The 27,241-nt window shown below is 39.7% G+C and overlaps 5 protein-coding genes across 7 annotated transcripts in view; all 5 read right to left on the reverse strand.

The window, feature by feature from the left end:
- The window catches only part of LOC119481567, a 58,939-nt gene that overhangs the window by 26,274 nt on the left and 5,424 nt on the right, over positions 1-27,241 (reverse strand). The window contains exons 1-6 of one of the 3 annotated variants that reach the window (XM_037758664.1): positions 18,505-18,595; positions 18,027-18,365; positions 17,883-17,924; positions 14,426-14,536; positions 14,289-14,323; positions 12,770-13,338 (exon numbers count right to left, since the gene is read on the reverse strand). The exons of 1 other annotated variant lie outside the window; for it this stretch is intronic. In XM_037758664.1, coding sequence (XP_037614592.1) covers positions 13,216-13,338; positions 14,289-14,323; positions 14,426-14,536; positions 17,883-17,924; positions 18,027-18,365; positions 18,505-18,550 — 696 coding nt within the window. In that variant the 5' untranslated portion in view covers positions 18,551-18,595 and the 3' untranslated portion in view covers positions 12,770-13,215. Of the gene's footprint in view, positions 1-12,769; positions 13,339-14,288; positions 14,324-14,425; positions 14,537-17,882; positions 17,925-18,026; positions 18,366-18,504; positions 18,596-27,241 lie in introns of those variants that run through there. One more of the 3 variants, XM_037758665.1, reaches the window with a different exon arrangement.
- LOC119481591 lies at positions 2,875-5,254 on the reverse strand. The gene is made up of 4 exons (XM_037758694.1): positions 5,209-5,254; positions 4,731-5,069; positions 4,352-4,482; positions 2,875-3,181 (listed from the first exon to the last, which is right to left on the reverse strand). Exons 1-4 carry the CDS (start codon positions 5,252-5,254, stop codon positions 3,059-3,061), a joined length of 639 nt encoding a protein of 212 aa, XP_037614622.1. The 3' UTR covers positions 2,875-3,058.
- LOC119481592 lies at positions 6,005-8,493 on the reverse strand. The gene is made up of 5 exons (XM_037758695.1): positions 8,451-8,493; positions 7,973-8,311; positions 7,616-7,726; positions 7,479-7,513; positions 6,005-6,592 (listed from the first exon to the last, which is right to left on the reverse strand). Exons 1-5 carry the CDS (start codon positions 8,491-8,493, stop codon positions 6,470-6,472), a joined length of 651 nt encoding a protein of 216 aa, XP_037614623.1. The 3' UTR covers positions 6,005-6,469.
- Positions 9,389-11,263, reverse strand: LOC119481583. The gene is made up of 6 exons (XM_037758688.1): positions 11,218-11,263; positions 10,743-11,078; positions 10,602-10,643; positions 10,387-10,497; positions 10,250-10,284; positions 9,389-9,739 (listed from the first exon to the last, which is right to left on the reverse strand). Exons 1-6 carry the CDS (start codon positions 11,261-11,263, stop codon positions 9,617-9,619), a joined length of 693 nt encoding a protein of 230 aa, XP_037614616.1. The 3' UTR covers positions 9,389-9,616.
- LOC119481571 lies at positions 20,057-22,754 on the reverse strand. The gene is made up of 6 exons (XM_037758669.1): positions 21,901-22,754; positions 21,420-21,764; positions 21,209-21,271; positions 20,952-21,059; positions 20,823-20,857; positions 20,057-20,270 (listed from the first exon to the last, which is right to left on the reverse strand). The coding sequence occupies exons 1-6, from the start codon at positions 22,076-22,078 to the stop codon at positions 20,169-20,171; spliced, it is 831 nt and encodes a 276-aa protein (XP_037614597.1). The 5' UTR covers positions 22,079-22,754; the 3' UTR covers positions 20,057-20,168.

Genomic DNA, 27,241 nt, shown 5'->3' on the forward strand with positions numbered 1-27,241 from the left:
GTTTTACAACATCAACTCAGTTTAATGAGGAAGACACTGTCTTCTGGCTGTGCAAGCATGAGGCTGCATGAGGCAGTTTTTCTGCAAGCAGGGAGCTGATGTATAAAGAGCGAAATGAGTGTGAGGAAATTGGTCAGTGTCGTCGGTATAGAAAGTGACATTTTAAGAAGTGATGGCTAAACTGCTGATGGGATTCTTACTTAATGCATTCCTGCATGTACAACAGAGATACCGTCACATTTTAAGAGACAGTAGTGAAGCTTTTGTGAGAAAGTTGTGCAGTTGTTGATGCATGTGGTTTTATTTGCAGAGAGCTGAGGGCCAGTCTTCCTGTGGCTTTCGCTTTAGGCCATGCACAAAGTGTTTTCACCGCAGTGGAAAATGACAGGGGGAGGGGGCACAGGACTTGTTACCCACATGTGCATGCAAACACATATTTATATATACACGCTCACTGTGTCAGCATAGAATCAAGTTATGAAGTCTTTAAAAGTCAGTATATTCAGAGAAAAATACAATCAAAATGATACATTTAATCTTTTTGTTTTATAAAATTAGATTTTAGACACATTAAAGTGGCAGTAGGCAGAACATTTTTGGCATCATTGGGCAAAAAAATCCATAATAACCTTTCAGCATATTGTAATTCAAGTTTTCTGAGCCATAACTAGACTTCTGAACCTCCTCATGGCTCTGTTTTCAGGCTTTAAAAAATCTAGCCCGTGATGAAAGACTTTGGCCAATCACAGGTCATTTCAGAGAGAGAGAGAGAGCGTTCCTATTGGCTGGTCATTCAACAGAGGCAGCTGTCAATCACTCGCCACCTAAGATCAAACGGTCAAACTAGGCAGCTCTGATGAGACCTGTAAAATGAGAAAGTGTGCTCCGGCTGGTGGGCGGTGCTTGGTATTTCCTGAACTTGATCTCAACATGGCTGCCGGGTAACAAACTTTCTCATTTTACAGTTAAACAGTTCACTACAAGATGTTTCTGAAAACATTTGAGGAGAGAAATAGACATTACAGTAACAGAATATTGATTCATATTTGATCAGCGCTGCCTAGTTTGGCCCAATGACATTTTGTGTTCATGTTTGTGGTGATGGCTGAAGCCTTCCTGTAAAGCCTGAGACTTTATTTTTGTCTCATACAGACAATGTTTGTCACCACAGGTAGCTGGTTTATTCTATTACCATTTATTTTCTTTACTATTTTTTCCAGCAGTGTGTACGAATACAGAGGCTGATACTATTTAAACCTAAGTGGGTCAATTTGCACTGTTCCTTTTTTTTTTTTTGCAAGCCGGGCCTCGTGGCTTTCATGTCAGTTGTGCTCAGACCACACTCTGCTGCCTCTTCCTGTGAAGTGATGCGTAGATCACTCACTCCTCCCTTGACAGACCATTTGACTCTACATATGAGTAAGGCCCTGTTCACACCTGGTATTAACATGCGTCCTCAGTGATCTGATCACAAGTGGACAGCTTTAAGTACGTCTATTCACACCTGGCATTAAAATGCGTCTCCACATGTGTCTTCAGTGGCCACTTGTGATCCGATCTCACTTCCCCGCCCCATATGCAAATAAACACGTAGTAAACACACACCTAATAAAGCAGCAGTTGTGATGTAATATTACATGAATGTCAATAGTTATATCCTACATATTTGTTAATTCTGGTACATTGTATTAACATCAAAATAAAAGGTAATTGTACCGGGACGTCCACGCCGCCAGTGCCGGCACCGCTGCTTTTGCCAGACGACAGCGGGGTACAGCTCTCCAGAGAGCCAGGGAGGACAGAGAACAGGCGGGCGGGCGGTCGGGTGTCAGCTCCGTGCAAAGCAGCGGAACAAAAACACCGACACATCTCCGACAGTATGATAATAATGCACTTGGCGTGCCTAGTCTACATACAGTAGAGCACAGAGGCCGTTTCCTGGCTGACAAGCGCCCCGTGTCTGCATGTTTATTCGTCTGAGGGGCGCGGTGATCCCGTGGATCCCAGCTGGACGTCAGTTGAGTAGGCGGTTCTTAATGTGGCCCAGGACGCATTCGCGTACACACTGCTAAAAGAATGTGGTCATATGTGAAAGATCAGATCTCAATGCGTCCTCAATGCGTCTTGAGTGTGTTCACACCTGTATTTAGAGCTGTACACTTGTGATCCGATCACTGAGGACGCATGTTAATACCAGGTGTGAACAGGGCCTAAGTCTTGACTTCACCATCATCAGTGTCCCTTGTGGCTCCTCCTCATCAAACATATTTGATGTTTGATGAAGATGGGAGGCAGACAAAATAAGAAAGATGGAGACTTTTTGCTGACAGAGAGAGAGACAGAAAGAAAGAGGGATGAAACTGACCATGAGTATAAGAACTTTATTTAACAAAATACCAGCCACGGACTCTGGCAGTAGATTAATAAGATAAAGCATCTCTTCTATAGGGCTGTCAATCGATTACAATATTTAATTGCATGATTCTTCATCGTGATTAATCAAATTAAAGGGAGATTTGTCAAGTATTTGATACTCTTATCAACATGGGAGTGGACAAATATGCGGCTTTATGCAAATGTATGTATATATTTATTACTGGAAATCAATTACCAACACAAAACAATGATAAATATAGTCCAGAAACCCTCACAGGTACTGCATTTAGCATAAAAAAATACACTCAAATCATAACATGGTAAACTGCAGCCCAACAGGCAACAACAGCCGTCAGTGTGCTGACTTGACTATGACTATTCACATGTCTTGAGATCAGAGGTCAAGGGACCCCTTTAAAAATGTCCGTTCCAGTTTTTCCTCGTCAAAATTTAGCGTAAGTTTGGATCATTTTTCTAACCCCCTTTGTGACAAGCTAGTATGACATGGTTGGTACTGATGGATTCCTAAGGTTTTGTAGTTTCTAATGATATCAGTATCTTCTTTCATAGCTCTGTAGCTGTAAAAACTGAGCTCGCTACAACCTCCGAAAGATCGATTGCGTTAATGCGTTAAAGAAATGAGTGGTGTTAAAACAAATTTGCATTAACGCCTCAATACAGTCTATCTGCTGGCTGCATAAACAACACGAGTCTCCACTTCTCTCTCTGATGCAGGCCTCCTGTTCCTCATTGTCTCCGGAAGGAACCTCAGCGCTGCAGAGTTCAGCTCATCAGAGCCCAGATTCTGTAAATCAATAAAGTGTTTTTTAGGGTCACATACTGTAACTGAGTGTTTCTGCAAATACGAGCATTTTTAAGTCCCAGCAATGAAATTTTGGATTGATGTTAAACTTTGCAGTGCAATGCTTGATAAATATAGTGTTATTATCCATCTTAACATAACAAATAATTACTAATAATGTGATTTAATAAAATATATGAAGCAACTGTGGTCTCAGTGTTGAGATACGTAAAATGAGCTAATTCAATAACGGTTTCAGTTCCCTGACGGCGAGGTAAAGCAGCTGTGGACGGGAACGGCAGAAAAACGTATTTTAGCCACCTAAAAAATTCAATATCAGTTTAAATGTATATTTAGAATATTTTCACCGCTTTACATTGCCGTCAGGCGGCACTTTCCGACGGGAAACTGAAGCCGTTATATTGCTCTCTTCAAAGCCACCAGACTCCATTCACAAAAACAGTAATTTTACCTTGCAGATCACAGGAGTTGCTGGTCTATCGCTGCATCGATCGGTTAGTTTGTTTGTGTTATTGTGTGACTTTCGGCGCAGAACTAAAGTGGCGTTCACAAAGCAGTACATTGCTTAGCTTGACCGCCATCTAAGTTACTGTTTGTAATGTTAATAACTGAACATAAGGATGTGTATATGTAGCATCGTCATCATGCAGACATATGTCAGGTTGCATGGGAAAACATTTTTTGAAGGGCTTGGGAAAATAGCATTTGACGCAAAAACATACATAGTTTGACCAAAATTCTGTTTACTGATTGAAAGTTGTTCAAACAATAGGATATTGACCAGATTGTATGACAAAAGCTCATCAACAGAACTAAAATTGATTGGTTATATTAAAACATTTTAAATAACAGTTTTGTAACTGCATGTAACGGCATGGCGGAAACTCTTTCTTGACAATTTTTTTTTATTGAGATTAAAGTTAATAACCCTCAACTGTTAAAACTTGGGACAAAGATCATTAACAGACATATCATGTGTTTAAATGCAACTTTAAAACCATAACACAGTTTTATTTAAGTTAATGGTGAGTTCACCTTGTTTCTTTCTAGCTGCGGCTCCTCATTCACAGCTAAATGGCAAAAGACGAAAGTGTGATTAGTTCATTATTACTGATCAGATACTTTGCTTTAGATTTTTCCATCATGTGTAACAAATTGTAAATCTGCTGTACCTGTCTGAAGTTTCCTGACTTTAACAGCCAGAACAACGACGACTATGGTGAGGGAAACGGTCAGACCACCCAGGATCAAACTCATTAGGTGTGCCATTCCATCAAACTTCTCTACAAGAACAATGATAGAATTAGACTCTATTTTTTAAAGACGTGGTTCAGATTGAAATTACTGGCTCGGTGGTAACTTGCACAATGAAAAAGGAGAATCTTACTTACTAAAATCCACTTTACCCTCAGATTCACCATCACCTTTAAAAAAAAAATGTTTTGACACGTATTGGTTTCTTATTTGTCTCTATGCTGTTTTAATGCAATAAATGCGAGATGTATGTAAATATGACATTTGACAGTCTTACCTTGAACGATTAAATGTGTTGCATCGGCAATGACGGTATGTGCTTTCACGTAGATTCCACAGAAATACAGTCCAGAGTCAGATAAATCCACTCGCTTGATTTTAAGAAAGACAGTGGAGATGTTGGAGCTCATTTCAAATTTTTCTTTTTGATATCCATCACAGAACGAAGCTTCATCATCATCCCAGTACATATAGGAGATACAGCTGGGCTTGGTTCTGTTGATCAGTCTGAACCACTCCGTATGAGCTGGACGGCTGGTAATGTTGTTGCACGTCAGTGTGACTTCATCACCAGACTGAACCTCCACAGTGTGAGACTCAGAACCTGAGACGGAGCCTGAAACAAACAACCCTAAGCTTGTAATGCAACAGTTACTGTAATAAGACAAAAACAACAACAAGAATAAATTCAGTTCTAATTTGCAAGTTTATATTCTGGTGGGTTACTGGTTACATGGTTTGGTGTCAGTACTTACTGAGGCTGCAGAGAAGTAAAGCTGTTATCAAGGTGAAGCTCCTCATTGTGCGTTTAATCGCGTCACTGCAGGGATAGTTTGTACCGCTGAGCTCTTATAAAAGGGTTTAGAGAGGCGGGGTTTGTTTTTCATCTTGCTACTCACCTTTACCCGAATGCAAAAACTTTGAAATATGACTTCACAGGAAAGGTTGGTGGTAGGAGAGTCAAAGTTATATCTGTGTCAGACGCTATTTGAGACAAAAGGGGCCACAAAGAATTGTAGATGCTTAAACAACACGACTCCTACAGCTGTCATTGAAAGCATCCTCACCTAACCCGTAACAGTCTGCTCTGGTATGACATACTGTATGAAATATGACAAGAAAAACAAAGCGACGCACCTGTCGTGTCATATTTTTATGCTTGATGCTGCGATGTCTGGATGCACTGTTTTAGATTTGTGTTTGGGAGTGGGAAAATATGCTGCTTTATGCAAATATATGTATATATTTATTATTGTAAATCAATTAACAACACAAAAAAATGACAGATATTGTCCAGAAACCCTCACAGGTACTGCATTTAGCATAACAAATGTGCTCAAATCATAACATGGCAAACTGCAGCCCAACAGGCAACAACAGCTGTCAGTGTGTCAGTGTGCTGACTTGACTATGACTTGTCCCCAAACTGCATGTGATTATCATAAAGTGGGCATGTCTGTAAAGGGGAGACTCGTGGGTACAAAGAGAACCCATTTTCATTCACAAATCTGGAGCTCAAAGGTCAAGAGACCCCTTTGAAAATGTTTGTTATTTTATTGCTCCACTATTTCTCCAAAAGGTCTAAATACATGTGCAGCAGCTAGTTTCATTTTGTCGTAAACAATTTTTCACACCTTCTTTTTATAGTTTCCACAGAGCTTTGACTTCAAATGCCTGATGATTTTCACCACAGTAGTTCTCAGACCACACTGTGTCTCTTCCTGTCAAACAAGTGATGTGTACGCCACTCCCTCCTCCGTCCACAGACCAAGTAAGTTTGAAGTCATCAGTGTCCTTTCTGAGTCCTCCATCACACATTAAGCACACTCTTTTCCTCTCAGAAAAAAATAAGAAATATAGACACGAGAGAGAAACTGAAAGAATCATGAGCGAGAAAATACAGAGACATTATTTTAAATGTATTTCTTTCAATTGAATCACCCCACGAACAGCTAATTAGACTAGCAACTAATAAGATTAATGACATAAAGCATGAGTTTCTGTTGCTTCCTGGGTCTATCTGGTGGCAGCGTACACAACATGTGGCTCCATCTCTCTCTCAGGTGCAGGCCTGCGGCTTCTTTTTGGCTTTGCCTGGAAACTTAGAGCTGCATAGTTCAGTTCATCTGAGCCCAGATTCTGTAATTCAGAGTAGTTAGAGTCACATAGGGTATCACAAACACACACACACACACACACACACACACACAACTGAGTCTTCCGAAAATCTGTATTTGTGGGTTGTTCCACAAAGGAATCATTTAAACATAGGATTTAGGAACCTTAGGAGTTGTATGTATGCTCTCACGATCTGCAAGGTAAAATGACTGTTTTCTTGAATGGAGTCCCTTTCCGACGGGAAGCTGAAGCCGTTATATTGCTCTCTTCAAAGCCACCAGACTCCATTCACAAAAACAGTAATTTTACCTCGCAGATCACAAGAGTTGTTGGTCTATCGCTGCTCGATCGGTTAGTTTGTTTGTGTTATTGTGTGACTTTCGGCGCCAAACTAAAGTGGCGTTCACAAAGCAGTACATTGCTTCGCTTGACCGCCATCTAAGTTACTGTTTGTGATGTTAATAACTGAACATAAGGATGTATATATACTGTATATATAGCATCGTCATCATGCAGACATATGTCAGGTCGCATGGGAAAAAGTTTTTAGAAGGGCTTGGGAAAATAGCATGTTGACGCTAAAACATACATAGTTTGACCAAAATTCTGTTTACTGATTGAAAGTTCTTTAAACAATAGGTTATTGGCCAGATTGTATGACAAAAGCTCATCAACAGAACTAAAAATGATTGGTGATATTAAACATTTTTAAATAACAGTTTTGTAACTGTATGTAACGGCATGGTGGAAACTCTTTCTTGACAAAAAAATTAGATTGAGATTAAATTAAAGTTAATGAACCTCAACTGTTAAAACTCGGGACAAAGATCATTAACAGACATATCATGTGTTTAAATGCATCTTTAAAACCACAACACAGTTTTATTTAAGTTAATGGTGAGTTCACCTTGTTTCTTTCTGGCTGTGGCTCCTCATTCACAGCTAAATGGCAAAAGACGAAAGTGTGATTAGTTCATTATTACTGATCAGATACTTTGCTTTAGATTTTTCCATCATGTGTAACAAATTGTAAATCTGCTGTACCTGTCTGAAGTTTCCTGACTTTAACAGCCAGAACAACGACGACTATGGTGAGGGAAACGGTCAGACCACCCAGGATCAAACTCATTAGGTTTGCTGATCCATCATTCTCCTCTACAAGAACAATGATAGAATTAGACTCTATTTTTTGAAGACGTGGTTAAGATTGAAATTACTGGCTCGGTGGTAACTTGCACAATGAAAAAGGAGAAACTTACTTTCAGTCTTAAATTCCACTTCACCATCAGATTCACCATCACCTTTAAATTTTTTTTGTTTTGACACGTATTGGTTTCTTATTTGTCTTTATGCTGTTTTAATGCAAAAAATGTGAGATGTATGTAAATATGACAGTCTTACCTTGAACGATTAAATGTGTTGCACTGACAATGACGGTATGTTGGTCCTTGTAGATTCCACAGAAATACAGTCCAGAGTCAGATAAATCCACTCGCTTGATTTTAAGAAAGACAGTGGAGTTGTTGGAGCTCATTTCAAATTTTTCTTTTTGAAATCCATCACAGAGCAAAGCTTCACCATAAACCCCGTACATAGAGGAAATGCAGCTGGGCTTGGTTCTGTTGATCAGTCTGAACCACTCCTTACGAGTTGGAATTTTGAAAATGTTGGGGCACGTCAGTGTGACTTCATCACCAGACTGAACCTCCACAGTCTGAGACTCAGAACCTGAGACGGAAACTGAAACAAACAACCCTAAGCTTGTAATGCAACAGTTACTGTAATAAGACAACAACAACAACAAGAATACATTCAGTTCTAAATTGCAAGTTTATATTCTGGTGGGTTACTGGTTACATGGTTTGATGTTAGTACTTACTGAGGCTGCAGAGAAGTAAAGCTGTTAAGGTGAAGCTCCTCATTGTGCGTTCAATCGCGTCACTGCAGGGATAGTTTGTACCGCTGAGCTCTTATAAAAGGGTTTAGAGAGGCGGGGTTTGTTTTTCATCTTGCTGCTCACATTTGCCGAATGAAAAAACTTTGAAATGTGACTTCAATACAAAGATCAGATCTCAATGCGTCCTCAATGCGTCTTGGGTGTGTTCACACCTGTATTTAGAGCTGTCCACTTGTGATCCGATCACTGAGGACGCATGTTAATACCAGGTGTGAACAGCGCCTAAGTCTTGACTTCACCATCATCAGTGTCCCTTGTGGCTCCTCCTCATCAAACATATTTGATGCTTGATGAAGATGGGAGGCAGACAAAATAAGAAAGATGGAGACTTTTTGCAGAGAGAGAGAGAGACAGAAAGAAAGAGGGATGCAACTGACCATGAGTATAAGAACTTTATTAAACAAAATACCAGCCACGGACTCTGGCAGTATTAATAAGATAAAGCATCTGTTCTATAGGGCTGTCAATCGATTACAATATTTAATTGCATGATTCTTCATCGTGATTAATCACAAATTAACCAAATTAAAGGGAGATTTGTCAAGTATTTAATACTCTTATCAACATGGGAGTGGACAAATATGCTGCTTTATGTAAATGTATGTATATATTTATTATTGGAAATCAATTAACAACACAAAACAATGATAAATATAGTCCAGAAACCCTCACAGGTACTGCATTTAGCATAACAAATACACTCAAATCATAACATGGCAAACTGCAGCCCAACAGGCAACAACAGCCGTCAGTGTGCTGACTTGACTATGACTATTCACATGTCTTGAGGTCAGAGGTCAAGGGACCCCTTTGAAAATGTCCGTGCCAGTTTTTCCTCGCTAAAATTTAGCACTAGTTTGGAGCGTTATTTAGCCTCCTTCATGACAAGCTAGTATGACATGGTTGATACTGATGGATTCATTAGGTTTCTAGTTTCTAATGATATCAGTATCTTCTTTCATAGCTCTGTAGCTGTAAAAACTGAGCCCGCTGCAACCTCCAAAAGATCGATTGCGTTAAAACGTTAAAGAAATTAGTGGTGTTAAAACAAATTTGCATTAACGCCTCAATACAGTGTCTTCCGGAGTCTATCTGCTGGCAGCATAAACAACACGAGTCTCCACTTCTCTCTCTGATGCAGGCCTCCTGTTCCTTATTGTCTCCGGAAGGAACCTCAGCGCTGCAGAGTTCAGCTCATCAGAGCCCAGATTCTGTAAATCAATAAAGTGTTTTTTAGGGTCACATACTGTATCTCACACGTTGTAACTGAGTGTTTCTGCAAATACAGGCATTTTTAAGTCCCAGCAATGAATTCTGGATTTATGTTAAACTTTGCAGTGCAATGCTTGATAAATATAGTGTTATTATCCATCTTGACATAACAAATAATTACTAATAATGTAATTTAATCAAATATATGAAGCATTTTATGGGTCCAAACACAACTTTTCTTTGTATCCTACAACTGTGATTCCAATGTTGAAATACATAAAATGAGCTAATTCAATTATAATTTGACATTATTTCAAATTGAATTGTTTCATATACATATTACTTTTACACCATATTAAAACTAGTTTTTGTTTACAAATAAATTAAATTAAAGTTAATGAACCTCAACTGTTAAAGCCCAGGACAAAGATCATTAACAGACATATCATGTGTTTCGATGCAACTTTAAAACCATAACACAGTTTTATTTAAGTTAATGGTGAGTTCACCTTGTTTCTTTCTGGCTGCGGCTCCTCATTCACAGCTAAATGGCAAAAGACAAAAGTGTGATTAGTTCATTATTACTGATCATATACTTTGCTTTAGATTTTTCCATCATGTATAACAAATTGTAAATCTGCTGTACCTGTCTGAAGTTTCCTGACTTTAACAGCCAGAACAACGACGACTATGGTGAGGGAAACGGTCAGACCACCCAGGATCAAGCTCATTAGGTTTGCCGTTCCATCAAACTCCTCTACAAGAACAATGATAGAATTAGACTCTATTTTTTGAAGACGTGGTTCAGATTGAAATTACTGGCTCGGTGGTAACTTGCACAATGAAAAAGGAGAATCTTACTTTCAGTCTTAAAATCCACTTCACCATCAGATTCACCATCACCTTTAAAAAAACATTTTTTGACACGTATTGGTTTCTTATTTGTCTTTATGCTGTTTTATTGCAATAAATGTGAGACGTATGTTAATATGACAGTCTTACCTTGGACAATTAAAAGTGTTGCATCGCCAATGACGGTATGTTGGTCCACGTAGAATCCACAGAAATACAGTCCAGAGTCAGATAAATCCACTCGCTTGATTTTAAGAAAGACAGTGGAGTTGTTGGAGCTCATTTCAAATCCATTTTTAAATCCAACACAGTACGCAGCTTCATCATCAGACTTGTACTTTGAGGAGATGCAGCTGGGCTTGGTTCTGTTGCTCAGTCTGAACCACTCCGTCTGAGCTGGAATTCTGGTAATGTTGGTGCACGTCAGTGTGACTTCAACACCAGACTGAACCTCCACAGTCTGAGACTCAGAACCTGAGACGGAGCCTGAAACAAACAACCCTAAGCTTGTAATGCAACAGTTACTGTAATAAGACAACAACAACAACAAGAATAAATTCAGTTCTAATTTGCAAGTTCATATTCTGGTGGGTTACTGGTTACATGGTTTGGTGTCAGTACTTACTGAGGCTGCAGAGAAGTAAAGCTGTTATGAAGGTGAAGCTCCTCATTGTGCGTTTAACCGCGTCACTGCAGGGATAGTTTGTACCGCTGAGCTCTTATAAAAGGGTTTAGAGAGGCGGGGTTTGTTTTTCATCTTGCTGCTCACATTTGCTCAATGCAAAAAACTTTGAAATATGACTTCACAGGAAAGGTTGGTGGTAGGAGAGTCAAAGTTATATCTGTGTCAGACGCTATTTGAGACAAAAGTTGCCACAAAGAATTGTAGATACTTAAACAACACGACTCCTACAGCTGTCATTGAAAGCATCCTCACCTAACCCTTAACAGTCTGCTCTGGTATGACATACTGTATGAAATATGACAAGAAAAACAAAGCGACGCACCTGTCGCGTCATATTTTTATGCTTGATGCTCGTGGGTACAAAGAGAACCCATTTTCATTCACATATCTTGAGGTCAAAGGTCAAGGGACCTCTTTGAAAATGGCAATGCCAGCTTTTCCTCGCCAAAAATTAATGTATGTTTGGAGCGTTATTTAGCCTTCTTCGAGCGGCACATTTTACAAACTATAATATTAGACAAATACGAAGAAGTTAAACACATAATCCAGACTAAAAGTAACACAGTTGAAGCTGCCAAATGCAGGAAGGACAGCTGGCAAAAGAAAGAATTGCCGATGTGTGAATGCGTAAATTAACAGACTTATTCAATTAACCCAATACTCAAAAGTCAGATATAGTCGGCTAGATGGGGCAGTGATATTATAAAAAGCTTTCAGAGGATAATGGATGAATAGAATACACTTCATTTTGCCCAATGTGGCGTGTATGAATATTTCAGCCCTCTTTCAGCTACGTCTCCGACTCCGGCGGTGTGAAACGGACTTGATAACAAGTAAAAAAATAAATATAAAAACATAATTTAAAGCGGTAAACACCCACAACATACAGCCAGCTGTCCTTCCTGCATTTGTCAGTTTAAACTGTGTTGTTTTTAGTCTGGATTATGACTGTAACTTCTTCGTCTTTCTGTAATATTATCATACGATCTGCGCACCGAGCTCTGATTGGTCAGTAGGCGGTGCTTTTGATCTCTTATCTGGAACATAACCTGCTCCGGAGCAGGTTAGGTGTTCAACATCAGTTACCATGGCGATCTATCCCGGTAAGAAGTGAACCACCGTCGTAAGGACTGAAAACCCTGAAGGTTAACCCTGAAGTGACCTCGCTAACCCTAAATCCTGCTTCGTAGTACAGGCCTCCGGTCTCCTGTGGGCTGCTCTGTTTTGAATCCAGATGTTGATGTGGTGTGTGAGGAAGTAAAGCAGTTAAATAAGTTTGTGTGAAGTGATGAGGAGTGGAGTGATTCAACAACGTCAGAAGAGATTGGTATACATGTTTTAAGGGATAGTTATTCTTGTTTGTCAGAATATCAGTTCTGTTGATGTTTGTGGTCACTGCTGAAGACTTCCTGTGGTGGAGACTTTATATTTGACTCAGACAATGTTTGACAACCCAGGTTGGCTAATGTTTGTTATTTTATTCCTCCACTATTTCTCCAAAAAGTCTAAATACATGTACAGCAGCTAGTTTCATTTTGTCGTACCAGTTTTCACACGTTCTTTTTATAGTTTCCACAGAGCTTTGACTTCAAATGCCTCATGACTTTCACCACAGTAGTTCTCAGAGCACACTGTGTCTCTTCCTGTCAAACAAGTGATGTGTACGCCGCTCCCTCCTCCGTCCACAGACCAAGTAAGTTTGAAGTCATCAGTGTCCTTTCTGAGTCCTCCATCACACATTAAGCACACTCTTGTCCTCTCAGAAAAAAATAAGAAATATAGACACGAGAGAGAAACTGAAAGAATCATGAGCGAGAAAATACAGAGACATTATTTTAAATGTATTTCTTTCCATTGAATCACCCCACGAACAGCTAATTAGACTAGCAACTAATAAGATTAATGACATAAAGCATGAGTTTCTGTTGCTTCCTGGGTCTATCTGGTGGCAGCGTACACAACATGTGGCTCCATCTCTCTCTCAGGTGCAGGCCTGCGGCTTCTTTTTGGCTTTGCCTGGAAACTTAAAGCTGCGTAGTTCAGTTCATCTGAGTCCATATTCTGTAATTCAAAGTATTTAGAGTCACATAGGGTATCACACACACACGCACACACACACGCACACACACACACACACACACAGCTGAGTCTTACAAAAATCTTTCTTGAATGGAGTCTGGTAGCTTTGAAGAGAGCAAAGATAACGGCTTCAGTTCCCTGACGGCGAGGTAAAGCAGCTGTGGACGGGAACGGCAGAAAAATTTATTTTAGCCACCTAAAAAATTCAATATCAGTTTAAATGTATATTTAGAATATTTTCACCGCTTTACATTGCCGTCAGGCGGCACTTTCCGACGGGAAACTGAAGCCGTTATATTGCTCTCTTCAAAGCCACCAGACTCCATTCACAAAAACAGTAATTTTACCTCGCAGATCACAGGAGCTGCTGGTCTATCGCTGCATCGATCGGTTCGTTTGTTTGTGTTATTGTGTGACTTTCGGCGCAGAACTAAAGTGGCGTTCACAAAGCAGTACATTGCTTAGCTTGACCGCCATCTAAGTTACTGTTTGTAATGTTAATAACTGAACATAAGGATGTGTATGTGTAGCATCGTCATCATGCAGACATATGTCAGGTTGCATGGGAAAACATTTTTTGAAGGGCTTGGGAAAATAGCATTTTGACGCAAAAACATACATAGTTTGACCAAAATTCTGTTTACTGATAGAAAGTTGTTAAAACAATAGGATATTGGCCAGATTGTATGACAAAAGCTCATCAACAGAACTAAAATTTATTGGTTATACTAAAACATTTTAAATAACAGTTTTGTAACTGCATGTAACGGCATGGTGGAAACTCTTTCTTGACAATTTTCTTTTATTGAGATTAAAGTTAATAACCCTCAACTGTTAAAACTTGGGACAAAGATCATTAACAGACATATCATGTGTTTAAATGCAACTTTAAAACCATAACACAGTTTTATTTAAGTTAATGGTGAGTTCACCTTGTTTCTTTCTGGCTGCGGCTCCTCATTCACAGCTAAATGGCAAAAGACGAAAGTGTGATTAGTTCATTATTACTGATCATATACTTTGCTTTAGATTTTTCCATCGTGTGTAACAAATTGTAAATCTGCTGTACCTGTCTGAAGTTTCCTGACTTTAACAGCCAGAACAACGACGACTATGGTGAGGGAAACGGTCAGACCACCCAGGATCAAACTCATTAGGTTTGCCGTTCCATCAAACTCCTCTACAAGAACGATGATAGAATTAGATTTTATTTTTTAAAGACGTGGTTAAGATTGAAATTACTGGCTCGGTGGTAACTTGCACAATGAAAAAGGAGAAACTTACTTCCAGTCTTAAAATCCACTTCACTATCAGATTCACCATCACCTTTAAATTTTTTTTGTTTTGACACGTATTGGTTTCTTATTTGTGTTTATGCTGTTTTAATGCAAAAAATGTGAGATGTATGTAAATATGACAGTCTTACCTTGAACGATTAAATGTGTTGCACTGACAATGACGGTATGTTGGTCCTTGTAGATTCCACAGAAATACAGTCCAGAGTCAGATATATTCACTCGCTTGATTTTAAGAAAGACAGTGGAGATGTTGGAGCTCATTTCAAATTTTTCTTTTTGATATCCAACACAGAACGAAGCTTCACCATCAGACCTGTACATAGAGGAGATGCAGCTGGGCTTGGCTCTGTTGATCAGTCTGAACCAGTCCGTCAGAGTTTGAAATCTGGTAATGTTGGGGCACGTCAGTGTGACTTCATCACCAGACTGAACCTCCACAGTCTGAGACTCAGAACCTGAGACGGAGCCTGAAACAAACAACCCTAAGCTTGTAATGCAACAGTTACTGTAATAAGACAACAACAACAACAAGAATAAATTCAGTTCTAATTTGCAAGTTCATATTCTGGTGGGTTACTGGTTTCATGGTTTGGTGTCAGTACTTACTGAGGCTGCAGAGAAGTAAAGCTGTTATCAAGGTGAAGCTCCTCATTGTGCGTTTAATTGCGTCACTGCAGGGATAGTTTGTACCGCTGAGCTCTTATAAAAGGGTTTAGAGAGGCGGGGTTTGTTTTTCATCTTGCTGCTCACATTCGCCGAATGCAAAAACTTTGAAATATGACTTCACAGGAAAGTTTGGTGGTAGGAGAGTCAAAGTTATATCTGTGTCAGACGCTATTTGAGACAAAAGTTGCCACAAAGAATTGTAGATGCTTAAACAACACGACTCCTACAGCTGTCATTGAAAGCATCCTCACCTAACCCATAACAGTCGGCTCTGGTATGACATACTGTATGAAATATGACAAGAAAACAAAGCGACGCACCTGTCGTGTCATATTTTTATGCTTGATGCTGCGATGTCCGGATGCACTGTTTTAGATTTGTGTTTGGGAGTGGGAAAATATGCTGCTTTATGCAAATGTATGTATATATTTATTATTGTAAATCAATTAACAACACAGAACAATGACAAATATTGTCCAGAAACCCTCACAGGTACTGCATTTAGCATACAAAATGTGCTCAAATCATAACATGGCAAACTGCAGCCCAACAGGCAACAACAGCTGTCAGTGTGCTGACTTGACTATGACTTGCCCCCAAACTGCATGTGATTATCATAAAGTGGGCATGTATGTAAAGGGGAGACTCGTGGGTACCCATAGAACCCATTTACATTCACAAATCTGGAGGTCAAAGGTCAAGGGACCCCTTTGAAAATGTTTGTTATTTTATTGCTCCACTATTTCTCCAAAAGGTCTAAATACATGTGCAGCAGCTAGTTTCATTTTGTCGTAAACAATTTTTCACACCTTCTTTTTATAGTTTCCACAGAGCTTTGACTTCAAATGCCTCATGATTTTCACCACAGTAGTTCTCAGACCACTCTGTGTCTCTTCCTGTCAAACAAGTGATGTGTACGCCACTCCCTCCTCCGTCCACAGACCAAGTAAGTTTGAAGTCATCGGTGTCCTTTCTGAGTCCTCCATCACACATTAAGCACACTCTTTTCCTCTCAGAAAAAAATAAGAAATATAGACACGAGAGAGAAACTGAAAGAATCATGAGCGAGAAAATACAGAGACATTATTTTAAATGTATTTCTTTCAATTGAATCACCCCAGAAACAGCTAATTAGACTAGCAACTAATAAGATTAATGACATAAAGCATGAGTTTCTGTTGCTTCCTGGGTCTATCTGGTGGCAGCGTACACAACATGTGGCTCCATCTCTCTCTCAGGTGCAGGCCTGCGGCTTCTTTTTGGCTTTGCCTGGAAACTTAAAGCTGCGTAGTTCAGTTCATCTGAGCCCATATTCTGTAATTCAAAGTATTTAGAGTCACATACGGTATCACACACACACACACACACACACACACACACACACACACACACACAGCTGAGTCCTCCAAAAATCGGTATTTGTTGGTTGTTCCACGAAGGAATCATTTAAACATAGGATTTAGGAACCTTAAGAGTTGTATGTATGCTCCCACGATCTGCAAGGTAAAATGACTGTTTTCTTGAATGGAGTCCCTTTCCGACGGGAAACTGAAGCCGTTATATTGCTCTCTTCAAAGCCACCAGACTCCATTCACAAAAACAGTAATTTTACCTCGCAGATCACAGTAGTTGCTGGTCTATCGCTGCTCGATCGGTTAGTTTGTTTGTGTTATTGTGTGACTTTCGGCGCCAAACTAAAGTGGCGTCCACAAAGCAGTATATTGCTTATCTTGACCGCCATCTAACTTACTGTTTGTGATGTTAATAACTGAACATAAGGATGTTTATATACTGTACATGTAGCATCGTCATCATGCAGACATATGTCAGGTCACAAGGGAAAAATTTTTTAGAAAGGCTTGGGAAAATAGCATTTTGACGCTAAAACATACATAGTTTGACCAAAATTCTGTTTACTGATTGAAAGTCCTTTAAACAATAGGATATTGGTCAGATTGTATGACAAAAGCTCATCAACAGAACTAAAAATGATTGGTGATATTAAACATTTTTAAATAACAGTTTTGTAACTGTATGTAACGGCATGGTGGAAACTCTTTCTTCACAAAAAAATTAGATTGATATTAAATTAAAGTTAATGAACCTCAACTGTTAAAACTCAGGACAAAGATCATTAACAGACATATCATGTGTTTAAATGCAACTTTAAAACCATAACACAGTTTTATTTAAGTTAATGGTGAGTTCACCTTGTTTCTTTCTGGCTGCGGCTCCTCATTCACAGCTAAATGACAAAAGACGAAAGTGTGATTAGTTCATTATTACTGATCATATACTTTGCTTTAGATTTTTCCATCATGTGTAACAAATTCTAAATCTGCTGTACCTGTCTGAAGTTTCCTGACTTTAACAGCCAGAACAACGACGACTATGGTGAGGGAAACGGTCAGACCACCCAGGATCAAACTCATTAGGTTTGCTGTTACATCAAACTCCTCTACAAGAACAATGATAGAATTAGACTCTATTTTTTAAAGACGTGGTTAAGATTGAAATTACTGGCTCGGTGGTAACTTGCACAATGAAAAAGGAGAATCTTACTTTCAGTCTTAAAATCCACTTCACCATCAGATTCACCATCACCTTTAAAAAAAAATTAAAATGTTTGACACGTATTGGTTTCTTATTTGTCTTTATGCTGTAATGCAATAAATATGAGATGTACTGTAAATATGACAGCCTTACCTTGAACGATTAAATGTGTTGCATCGGCAATGACAGTATGTGCTTTCACGTAGAATCCACAGAAATACAGTCCAGAGTCAGATAAATCCACTCGCTTGATTTTAAGAAAGACAGTGGACTTGTTGGAGCTCATTTCAAATTTTTCTTTCTGAAATCCAACACAGTACGAAACGTTACCATCACACCCGTACATAGAGGAGATGCAGCTGGGCTTGGTTCTGTTGATCAGTCTGAACCAGTCCATCTGAGTTTGACCGCTGGCAATGTTGTTGCACGTCAGTGTGACTTCATCACCAGACTGAACCTCCACAGTCTGAGACTCAGAACCTGAGACGGAGCCTGAAACAAACAACCCTAAGCTTGTAATGCAACAGTTACTGTAATAAGACAACAACAACAACAAGAATAAATTCAGTTCTAATTTGCCGGTTCATATTCTGGTGGGTTACTGGTTACATGGTTTGGTGTCAGTACTTACTGAGGCTGCAGAGAAGTAAAGCTGTTATCAAGGTGAAGCTCCTCATTGTGCGTTTAATCGCGTCACTGCAGGGATAGTTTGTACCGCTGAGCTCTTATAAAAGGGTTTAGAGAGGCGGGGTTTGTTTTTCATCTTGCTGCTCACATTTGCTCAATGCAAAAAACTTTGAAATATGACTTCACAGGAAAGTTTGGTGGTAGGAGAGTCAAAGTTATATCTGTGTCAGACGCTATTTGAGACAAAAGTTGCCACAAAGAGTTGTAGATGCTTAAACAACACGACTCCTACAGCTGTCATTGAAAGCATCCTCACCTAACCCGTAACAGTCTGCTCTGGTATGACATACTGTATGAAATATGACAAGAAAACAAAGTGACACACCTGTCATGTAATATTTTTATGCTTGATGCTGCGATATCTGGATGCACTGTTTTGGATTTGTGTTTGGGAGTGGGCAAATATGCTTGCTTTATGCAAATGTATGTATATATTTATTATTGTAAATCAATTAACAACACAGAACAATGATAGATATTGTCCAGAAACCCTCACAGGTACTGCATTTAGCATACAAAATGTTTTACAGATGCTGGTCATGTTTGTTTGTTTGTTCTGCACAAGCTGTTGGTATCCATGACAGCTGAATGAAGTCATTGATTTTTAGAAATATAGATATTTTTAGTACCTAATAGAATAGCTGCTTACATGGCGTCCGGTGGTAAGCGTTTTACACTACATGTCAGCATTCACACACACATTCATACACTGACGGCAGAAGCTGGCATGCAAGGTGCCAACCTGCCCATCAGGATCTAATCTCAATTCACACCGATGGCACAGCCTTCGGAGCAGTTTGGGGATAAGGCAGGTTCCGTGCAGCACAGTCGGTGTGAGAAAAGTAAAGTGTTTTTTGAACATTAAAGCATGTAAACATGTTCAAGACACTCCAAATACAAGTATGCACCTGAAAATAAGCACCAGATGTCCTCAGACTTTCCCACCTGACTCCCACATCCACCTGCTCACCTGAGTCCTATTCTTCAATCACCCTGGAGGTATTTATACCAGCCCCCTTTTCCACAGTCAGTTGCCAGATCGTCAACGTTGCTTCGTTCCTTTGCTCGCCAGCCTCCTGAACCTCAACCTATATCAGTCTACCTACCTGCCAGTGGTAATCCATTTTTTATACATTTTAATTCATTTCACACGTGTTATGGTATCACAATCAAAATACTCTGTTTGGACTATATGTACTGTATGGTTCTTCTATCTTGCTCTTGAGGTTTTGAATTGTCTGACCCACATTTTATTTTTAGAAACCTTTAACACGCCTCATGATTTTCACCTCAGTTGTGCTCCGACCACACTGTACTGCCTCTTCCTGTTAAACAAGTGATGTGTTCCTCACTCACTGCTGCAGACCTCCATCTAAGCCCTCAGTATAAGAGACTCTGGACAGGCTCGTCCTCCATCAAACACCAAACATGTATTCTTTGAACTGAGAGAAAGGAAATGCTCAGAATGAAAGCTCTGCATGCATCGGATCTTTATTGCAAAATTAAATGTTTTGGCAAGAGTGGTTCTTCCTCTCACCAACAAGCTCTACAAAAGCTCCAAAACATATTGATATTATTACAGCATCAGCTCCAGTTATCTCCTGAGTCTTATCTGGTAGCAGCATAAATAACATTCGGCTCCGGCTGTCTTCTTTTTGCTTTCGGTTGAAATGTCACTGCTGCGTAGTTCAGTTCATCAGAGTCCACATTCTGTAAGAAAAGTATTTACAGACTTAATGTGGTGACTTGACACGATTTAAATTCCCAAGCGTCACTTGTGGACTGAGTCAAGTATTTCTCCATTCTCACCAGCTAGTTAGCTGGCTAATAAACTAAGCTAAGCTGCTGCAGGAACGGTCCGTTGCGTTCTGAGTGAAGTGACTGATTCATGACAGATTGATTGTTTCTATTGGCCCAAAGCTAACGTGGGTGGTAGAAATGGAAACAGCATGCTTGTTCTATTTGCGCAAATGGTCCCCATCTGTAGATATGTACTTTTTAATGATGCGGCACAATTTTATTATTCATAGCTAATTATTTTGTGGACCCCCGACAGAGAGCCACGGACCCCACTTTGAGAATCACTGCTCTAAAGTAGCTCAAACATGCAATTTCTTGTTACTTATCGGCCCATATACAGTATACGCAATACAACTATATACATACAAACAAATACTTTATAATTTCAGGGACAAGCTAATATTAGACGATACAATGTACTGTAGTCCCGGCTGTTAAAGTAAAGGATAACTTTGTATTCACCTCTCTTTGCTCTGGATTCTGTTCTTCTCCATCAGCTAAGAGACAGAAACAAAACATCTGGTCAGTTTTGCATTTTGACAAAACTTGAAGAGAATTTACAGCAGCAACTAAACCAAACAGAAACAGTACCTGTCTGCAGCTTCCTGACTTTAACAACCAGACCGATGATGACCGCTACCAGGAAGACAGTCAGACCGCCCAGGATCATACTCGTCAGCTTTGCTGTTCCGTCACTCACTTATACAGGAAAGATCATCAAGTTAGACTCTATAGAGACTTGAGATCTGGCTCAAATTAAAATGGACCAAACTGAATTTAGCTGAACTGTTTTACCCTCAAACTTTTGATAATCTGCACAATGATAGAAATCTTTAGGAGAGTCTTACTTTCACACTGGCTGCATTGGCTGTCTACGTCATCATGTGTCTCATTGATGAAGAGATCAGTCTCTGATTTGGCAGAATCACATCAAAATTACAAATGTCTTGGATACATGATGTTGTTTTACGAAAATTCTTATTCTTAACATTAACTTATTAATTATTTTGCAGTATAAGCAGGACTTAACTAAACCAAAATACTTTAGAATCACCTTACCTTTAATATTTAATGTATATATTTCACTGAAAGTTGGATGGCCACTTGAGTAAAATCCACAGAAATACTGTCCAGAGTCAGATAAATCCACGTGTTTGATTTTGAGAAAGAGAGTGGAGGTGTTGGAGCTCATTTCAAATTTCCAATTTTGAACTCCATCACAGTATTTAACATCGCTCTTAGCGTCGAACATAACAGTGATACAGCTGGCCTTGGTTCCGTCCACCAGTCTGACCCACGATGTCATCGATCCATAGCTGGACATGTTGGAGCACGTCAGTGTGACTTCTTCAAGAGTCTTAAACTCCACAGTCTGAGACTCAGAACCTGAGACAGAGATCCAGCCTGAAACACACAGCAGATTTACTCTCAATAAACAAAAGGGACATGCAAGATTCCTTTAAATAAACATTTTAATAAGTGAATAGTTTCCAATCTGGTGGGTTAAAGTTACAAAAGTTATAGATGCAGTTGTACTCACTAAAGCTGCAGAGAGCTAAAGCTGTTATCAAGGTGAATATCTTCATGGTGCGTGTGACTGAAGCTCTGCAGTGTCCGTAACTGAACTGTGCTCCAGTCAGGGTGCTTTCAAAGTAAAGAGGCGGGGCGTTTTTTTTTTTTTTTGTGCTTATACTGTTGAACAAACTGACCTCAAACATGCTTTCAGGAAAATGAGTGTTGACGCAAAGTTATTTTTCAGGAAATGCTCTATCACAATAAATATCTTCACACCAAAGTACATAAAATGCAATGCTATACAAAGATATATTGAGGAAGAAAATGATGCACACAACCTCATGAGATGGTTGAGAGGTGTCAGAAAACATAATGCTTTAGAGCCTCTCGACAGTTGAAAGTTAACATGTTAATGCCTGGCAGCGTTTAGATGGAGGATATTATCTCCCACTGATGGGAATATGTGCTGTAGAGTTAAACCAAGATGAAATATTGCAAGCGTAGTCCATCTGTTGCCCTGAAACTAGCTGCCACACATTGTGGCTGTGATATCGTAAGGAACCTGTCGTGTCCCCATGGACAAAGAACGTTTATTGCCAAAAAGTAAAAGTCAATTGGTTGTTCCATTGCAACATCAGCGCTCAGCAAGCAAAACTGAGGAATATATTCTGCAATTGGAGAGTGCAGCCCAAATTTAATTGTGGTATTTATTGTTGTTCTAGGACTGGTGATTACTTATTATTGTCCATCCATTACACGGTTGTGTCTAGAAGGCATTGACCTTGAATAGTTAAGGTTAGGCATTGACCTCGAATAGCTAAGCTTAGGCATTGACCTCTAATAGCTAAGGTTAGGCATTGACCTCTAATAGCTAAGGTTAGGCATTGACTTCGAATAGTTAAGGTTAGGCATTGACTTCGAATAGTTAAGGTTAGGCATTGACCTTGAATAGTTAAGGTTAGGCATTGACCTCGAATAGCTAAGGTTAGGCATTGACCTTGCATAGTTAAGGTTAGGCATTGACCTCGAATAGTTAAGGTTAGGCATTGATCTCTAATAGCTAAGGTTAGGCATTGACCTTGAATAGTTAAGGTTAGGCATTGACCTCAAATAGTTAAGGTTAGGCATTGACCTCGAATAGCTAAGGTTAGGCATTGACTTCGAATAGTTAAGGTTAGGCATTGGCCTTTAATAGCTAAGGTTAGGCATCGACCTCTAACAGCTAAGGTTAGGCATTGACCTCTAATACCTATGGTTAGGCATTGACCTCTAATAGCTAAGGTTAGGCATTGATCTCCAATAGTTAAGGTTAGGCATTGACCTCTAATAGCTATGGTTAGGCATTGGCCTCGAATAGCTAAGGTTAGGCATTGACTTTGAATAGTTAAGGTTAGGCATTGACTTCGAATAGTTAAGGTTAGGCATTGACTTTGAATAGTTAAGGTTAGGCATTGACTTCGAATAGTTAAGGTTAGGCATTGATCTCTAATAGTTAAGGTTGGGATAGGTCGTCGGGCAGCGAGTCTTGCGAGAAATCTTTACAGACCTCAGATCAGATTTTTGCAGGTTACCTTTTAGACACGACTCCTGGCAAGTGGTTCAGATTGCCACCTAATAAATACTCCTGTGTTTAAAGTCGAAAATGAGTATTGACGAAAAGTTATTTTTCAGAAAATGTTATGTCATGATAAATATCTTCACACCAAAGTACATCAAATGCAATGATATACAAAGATATATCGAGGAAGAAAATGAGCGCTACGATATTAAAGGGAAATTTGTGTCTATTTACTCGAATCAAATAGATGCCGTGAGACTGTGTTGCAGCAGCAGGTTGGCACCTTGCATGGCAGCCTCTGCAGTGTATCAGTGTATGAATGTATGTGTGAATGTTGACATGTAGTGGTCGGAAGACTAGAAAGGCGCTATATAAATGCAAGTCCATTTACCATTTAAATGCTCTCATAAAGGTTGTGAGTTTGTACATTTCACAATTCTGAAAGCAGATATTGAAAGACATGTCTTGTGAAGGTGAATTAGTCCATTTGAGTGATGAGTGCAGCAGTGAAACGGTGTCAGAAGAGGTTGATGGAAACTTATTAAGCAGCTGCGAGGCCTTTGATGTCTGTGGTTATCTCTGAAAACCAGTCTTCCTGTGGTTGAGACTTAACTGTTTCTATTTTTGCCTGCTGGTTAGCATCTACACTCTGTTGTTCCAGAACATCTAGCCAAAGATTGTATTACTTTTTTCTTTATGACCAAGGCTAGGTAGGCAAACCGTTAACTGTACTTACTTTTTTTTATTTATTTTTTTTTATTACAGATTTCTGACTTCGCATATTTCACCTCAGTTGCGCTCGGACACCATTGCTGTCTGTCTCTTCCTGTCAACAAGTGTTGTGTACCTCACTCACTCCTCCCCTCTGTCAGACAGTCATCTGTGTCCAAAAAGGCAAGGTGATAGAAAGATTTTGCCAAATAAACGGAGCAATTAAGATGCAAAAAAACTAGGGATGTACCCAAATGTTTGATGTCAATCAATTAAAATATTTAACCATGGTTAATCTCATGATTGACCATTGTTAATTGTTATTTTTATCTATTCAAAATGTACCTTGAAGGGAGATTTGTCAAGTATTTAATACTCTTATCAACATGTGAGTGGGCAAATATGCTTGCTTTATGCTAATGCATGTTTACAAAACAAAAAAAATACTTCAACAGTTTTACAACATCAACTCAGTTTAATGAGGAAGAAACTGTCTTCTGGCTGTGCAAGCATGAGGCTGCATGAGGCAGTTTTTCTGCAAGCAGGGAGCTGATGTATAAAGAGCGAAATGAGTGTGAGGAAATTGGTCGGTGTCGTCGGTATAGAAAGTGACATTTTGAGAAGTGATGGCGAAACTGCTGATGGGATTCTTACTTAATGCATTCCTGCATGTACAACAGAGATACCGTCACATTTTAAGAGACAGTAGTGAAGCTTTTGTGAGAAAGTTGTGCAGTTGTTGATGCATGTGGTTTTATTTGCAGAGAGCTGAGGGCCAGTCTTTCTGTGGCTTTCGCTTTAGGCCATGCACAAAGTGTTTTCACCGAAGTGGAAAATAACAGGGGGAGGGGGCACAGGACTTGTTACCCACATGTGCCTGCAAACACATATTTATATATACACGCTCACTGTGTCAGCATAGAATCAAGTTATGAAGTCTTTAAAAGTCAGTATATTCAGAGAAAAATACAATAAAAATGATACATTTAATCTTTTTGTTTTATAAAATTAGATTTTAGACACATTAAAGTGGCAGTAGGCAGAACATTTTTGGCATCATTGGGCAAAGAAATCCATAATAACCTTTCAGCATATTGTAATTCAAGTTTTCTGAGCCATAACTAGACTTCTGAACCTCCTCATGACTCTGTTTTCAGGCTTTAAAAAATCTAGCCCGTGATGAAAGACTTTGGCCAATCACAGGTCATTTCAGAGAGAGAGAGAGCGTTCCTATTGGCTGTTCATTCAACGGAGGCAGCTGTCAATCACTCGCCACCTCCGATCAAACGGTCAAACTAGGCAGCTCTGATGAGACCTGTAAAATGAGAAAGGTTGCTCCGGCTGGTGGGCGGTGCTTGGTATTTCCTGAACTTGATCTCAACATGGCTGCCGGGTCGAAGACTTTCTCATTTTACAGCTAAACAGTTCACTACAAGATGTTTCTGAAAACATTTGAGGAGAGAAATAGGTATTACAGTAACAGAATATTGATTCATATTTGATCAGCGCTGCTTAGTTTGGCCCAATAACATTTTGTGTTCATGTTTGTGGTGATGGCTGAAGCCTTCCTGTAAAGCCGGAGACTTTATTTTTGACTCATACAGACAATGTTTGTCACCACAGGTAGTTGATTTATTCTATTACCATTTATTTTCTTTACTATTTTTTCCAGCAGTGTGTACAAATACAGAGGCTGATACTATTAAAACCTAAGTGGGTCAATTTGCACTGTTCCTTTTTTTTTTTTGCAAGCCGGGCCTCGTGACTTTCATGTCAGTTGTGCTCAGACCACACTCTGCTGCCTCTTCCTGTGAAGTGATGCGTATCTCACTCACTCCCCCACCGACAGACCATTTGACTCTCCATATGAGTAAGGCCCTGTTCACACCTGGTATTAACATGCGTCCTCAGTGATCTGATCACAAGTGGACAGCTTTAAGTACGTCTATTCACACCTGGCATTAAAATGCGTCTCCACATGTGTCTTCAGTGGCCACTTGTGATCCGATCTCACTTCCCCGCCCCATATGCAAATAAACAAGTAGTAAACACACACCTAATAAAGCCGCGGTTGTGATGTAATATTACATGAATGTCAATAGTTATATCCTACATATTTGTTAATTCTGGTACATTGTATTAACATCAAAATAAAAGGTTATTGTACCGGGACGTCCACGCCGCCAGTGCCGGCACCGCTGCTTTTGCCAGACAACAGCGGGGTACAGCTCTCCAGAGAGCCAGGGAGGACAGAGAACAGGCGGGCGGGCGGTCGGGTGTCAGCTCCGTGCAAAGCAGCGGAACAAAAACACCGACACATCTCCGACAGTATGATAATAATGCACTTGGCGTGCCTAGTCTACATACAGTAGAGCACAGAGGCCGTTTCCTGGCTGACAAGCGCCCCGTGTCTGCATGTTTATTCGTCTGAGGGGCGCGGTGATCCCGTGGATCCCAGCTGGACGTCAGTTGAGTAGGCGGTTCTTAATGTGGCCCAGGATGCATTCGCGCACACACTGCTAAAAGAATGTGGTCATATGTGAAAGATCAGATCTCAATGCGTCCTCAATGCGTCTTGAGTGTGTTCACACCTGTATTTAGAGCTGTGCACTTGTGATCCGATCACTGAGGACGCATGTTAATACCAGGTGTGAACAGCGCCTAAGTCTTGACTTCACCATCATCAGTGTCCCTTGTGGCTCCTCCTCATCAAACATATTTGATGTTTGATGAAGATGGGAGGCAGACAAAATAAGAAAGATGGAGACTTTTTGCAGAGAGAGAGAGAGACAGAAAGAAAGAGGGATGAAACTGACCATGAGTATAAGAACTTTATTTAACAAAATACCAGCCACGGACTATGGCAGTAGATTAATAAGATAAAGCATCTCTTCTATAGGGCTGTCAATCGATTACAATATTTAATTGCATGATTCTTCATCGTGATTAATCAAATTAAAGGGAGATTTGTCAAGTATTTAATACTCTTATCAACATGGGAGTGGACAAATATGCGGCTTTATGCAAATGTATGTATATATTTATTACTGGAAATCAATTACCAACACAAAACAATGATAAATATCGTCCAGAAACC

This window comes from Sebastes umbrosus, chromosome 22 (genome assembly GCF_015220745.1).
Source record: "Sebastes umbrosus isolate fSebUmb1 chromosome 22, fSebUmb1.pri, whole genome shotgun sequence".
Taxonomy (NCBI): domain Eukaryota; kingdom Metazoa; phylum Chordata; class Actinopteri; order Perciformes; family Sebastidae; genus Sebastes; species Sebastes umbrosus.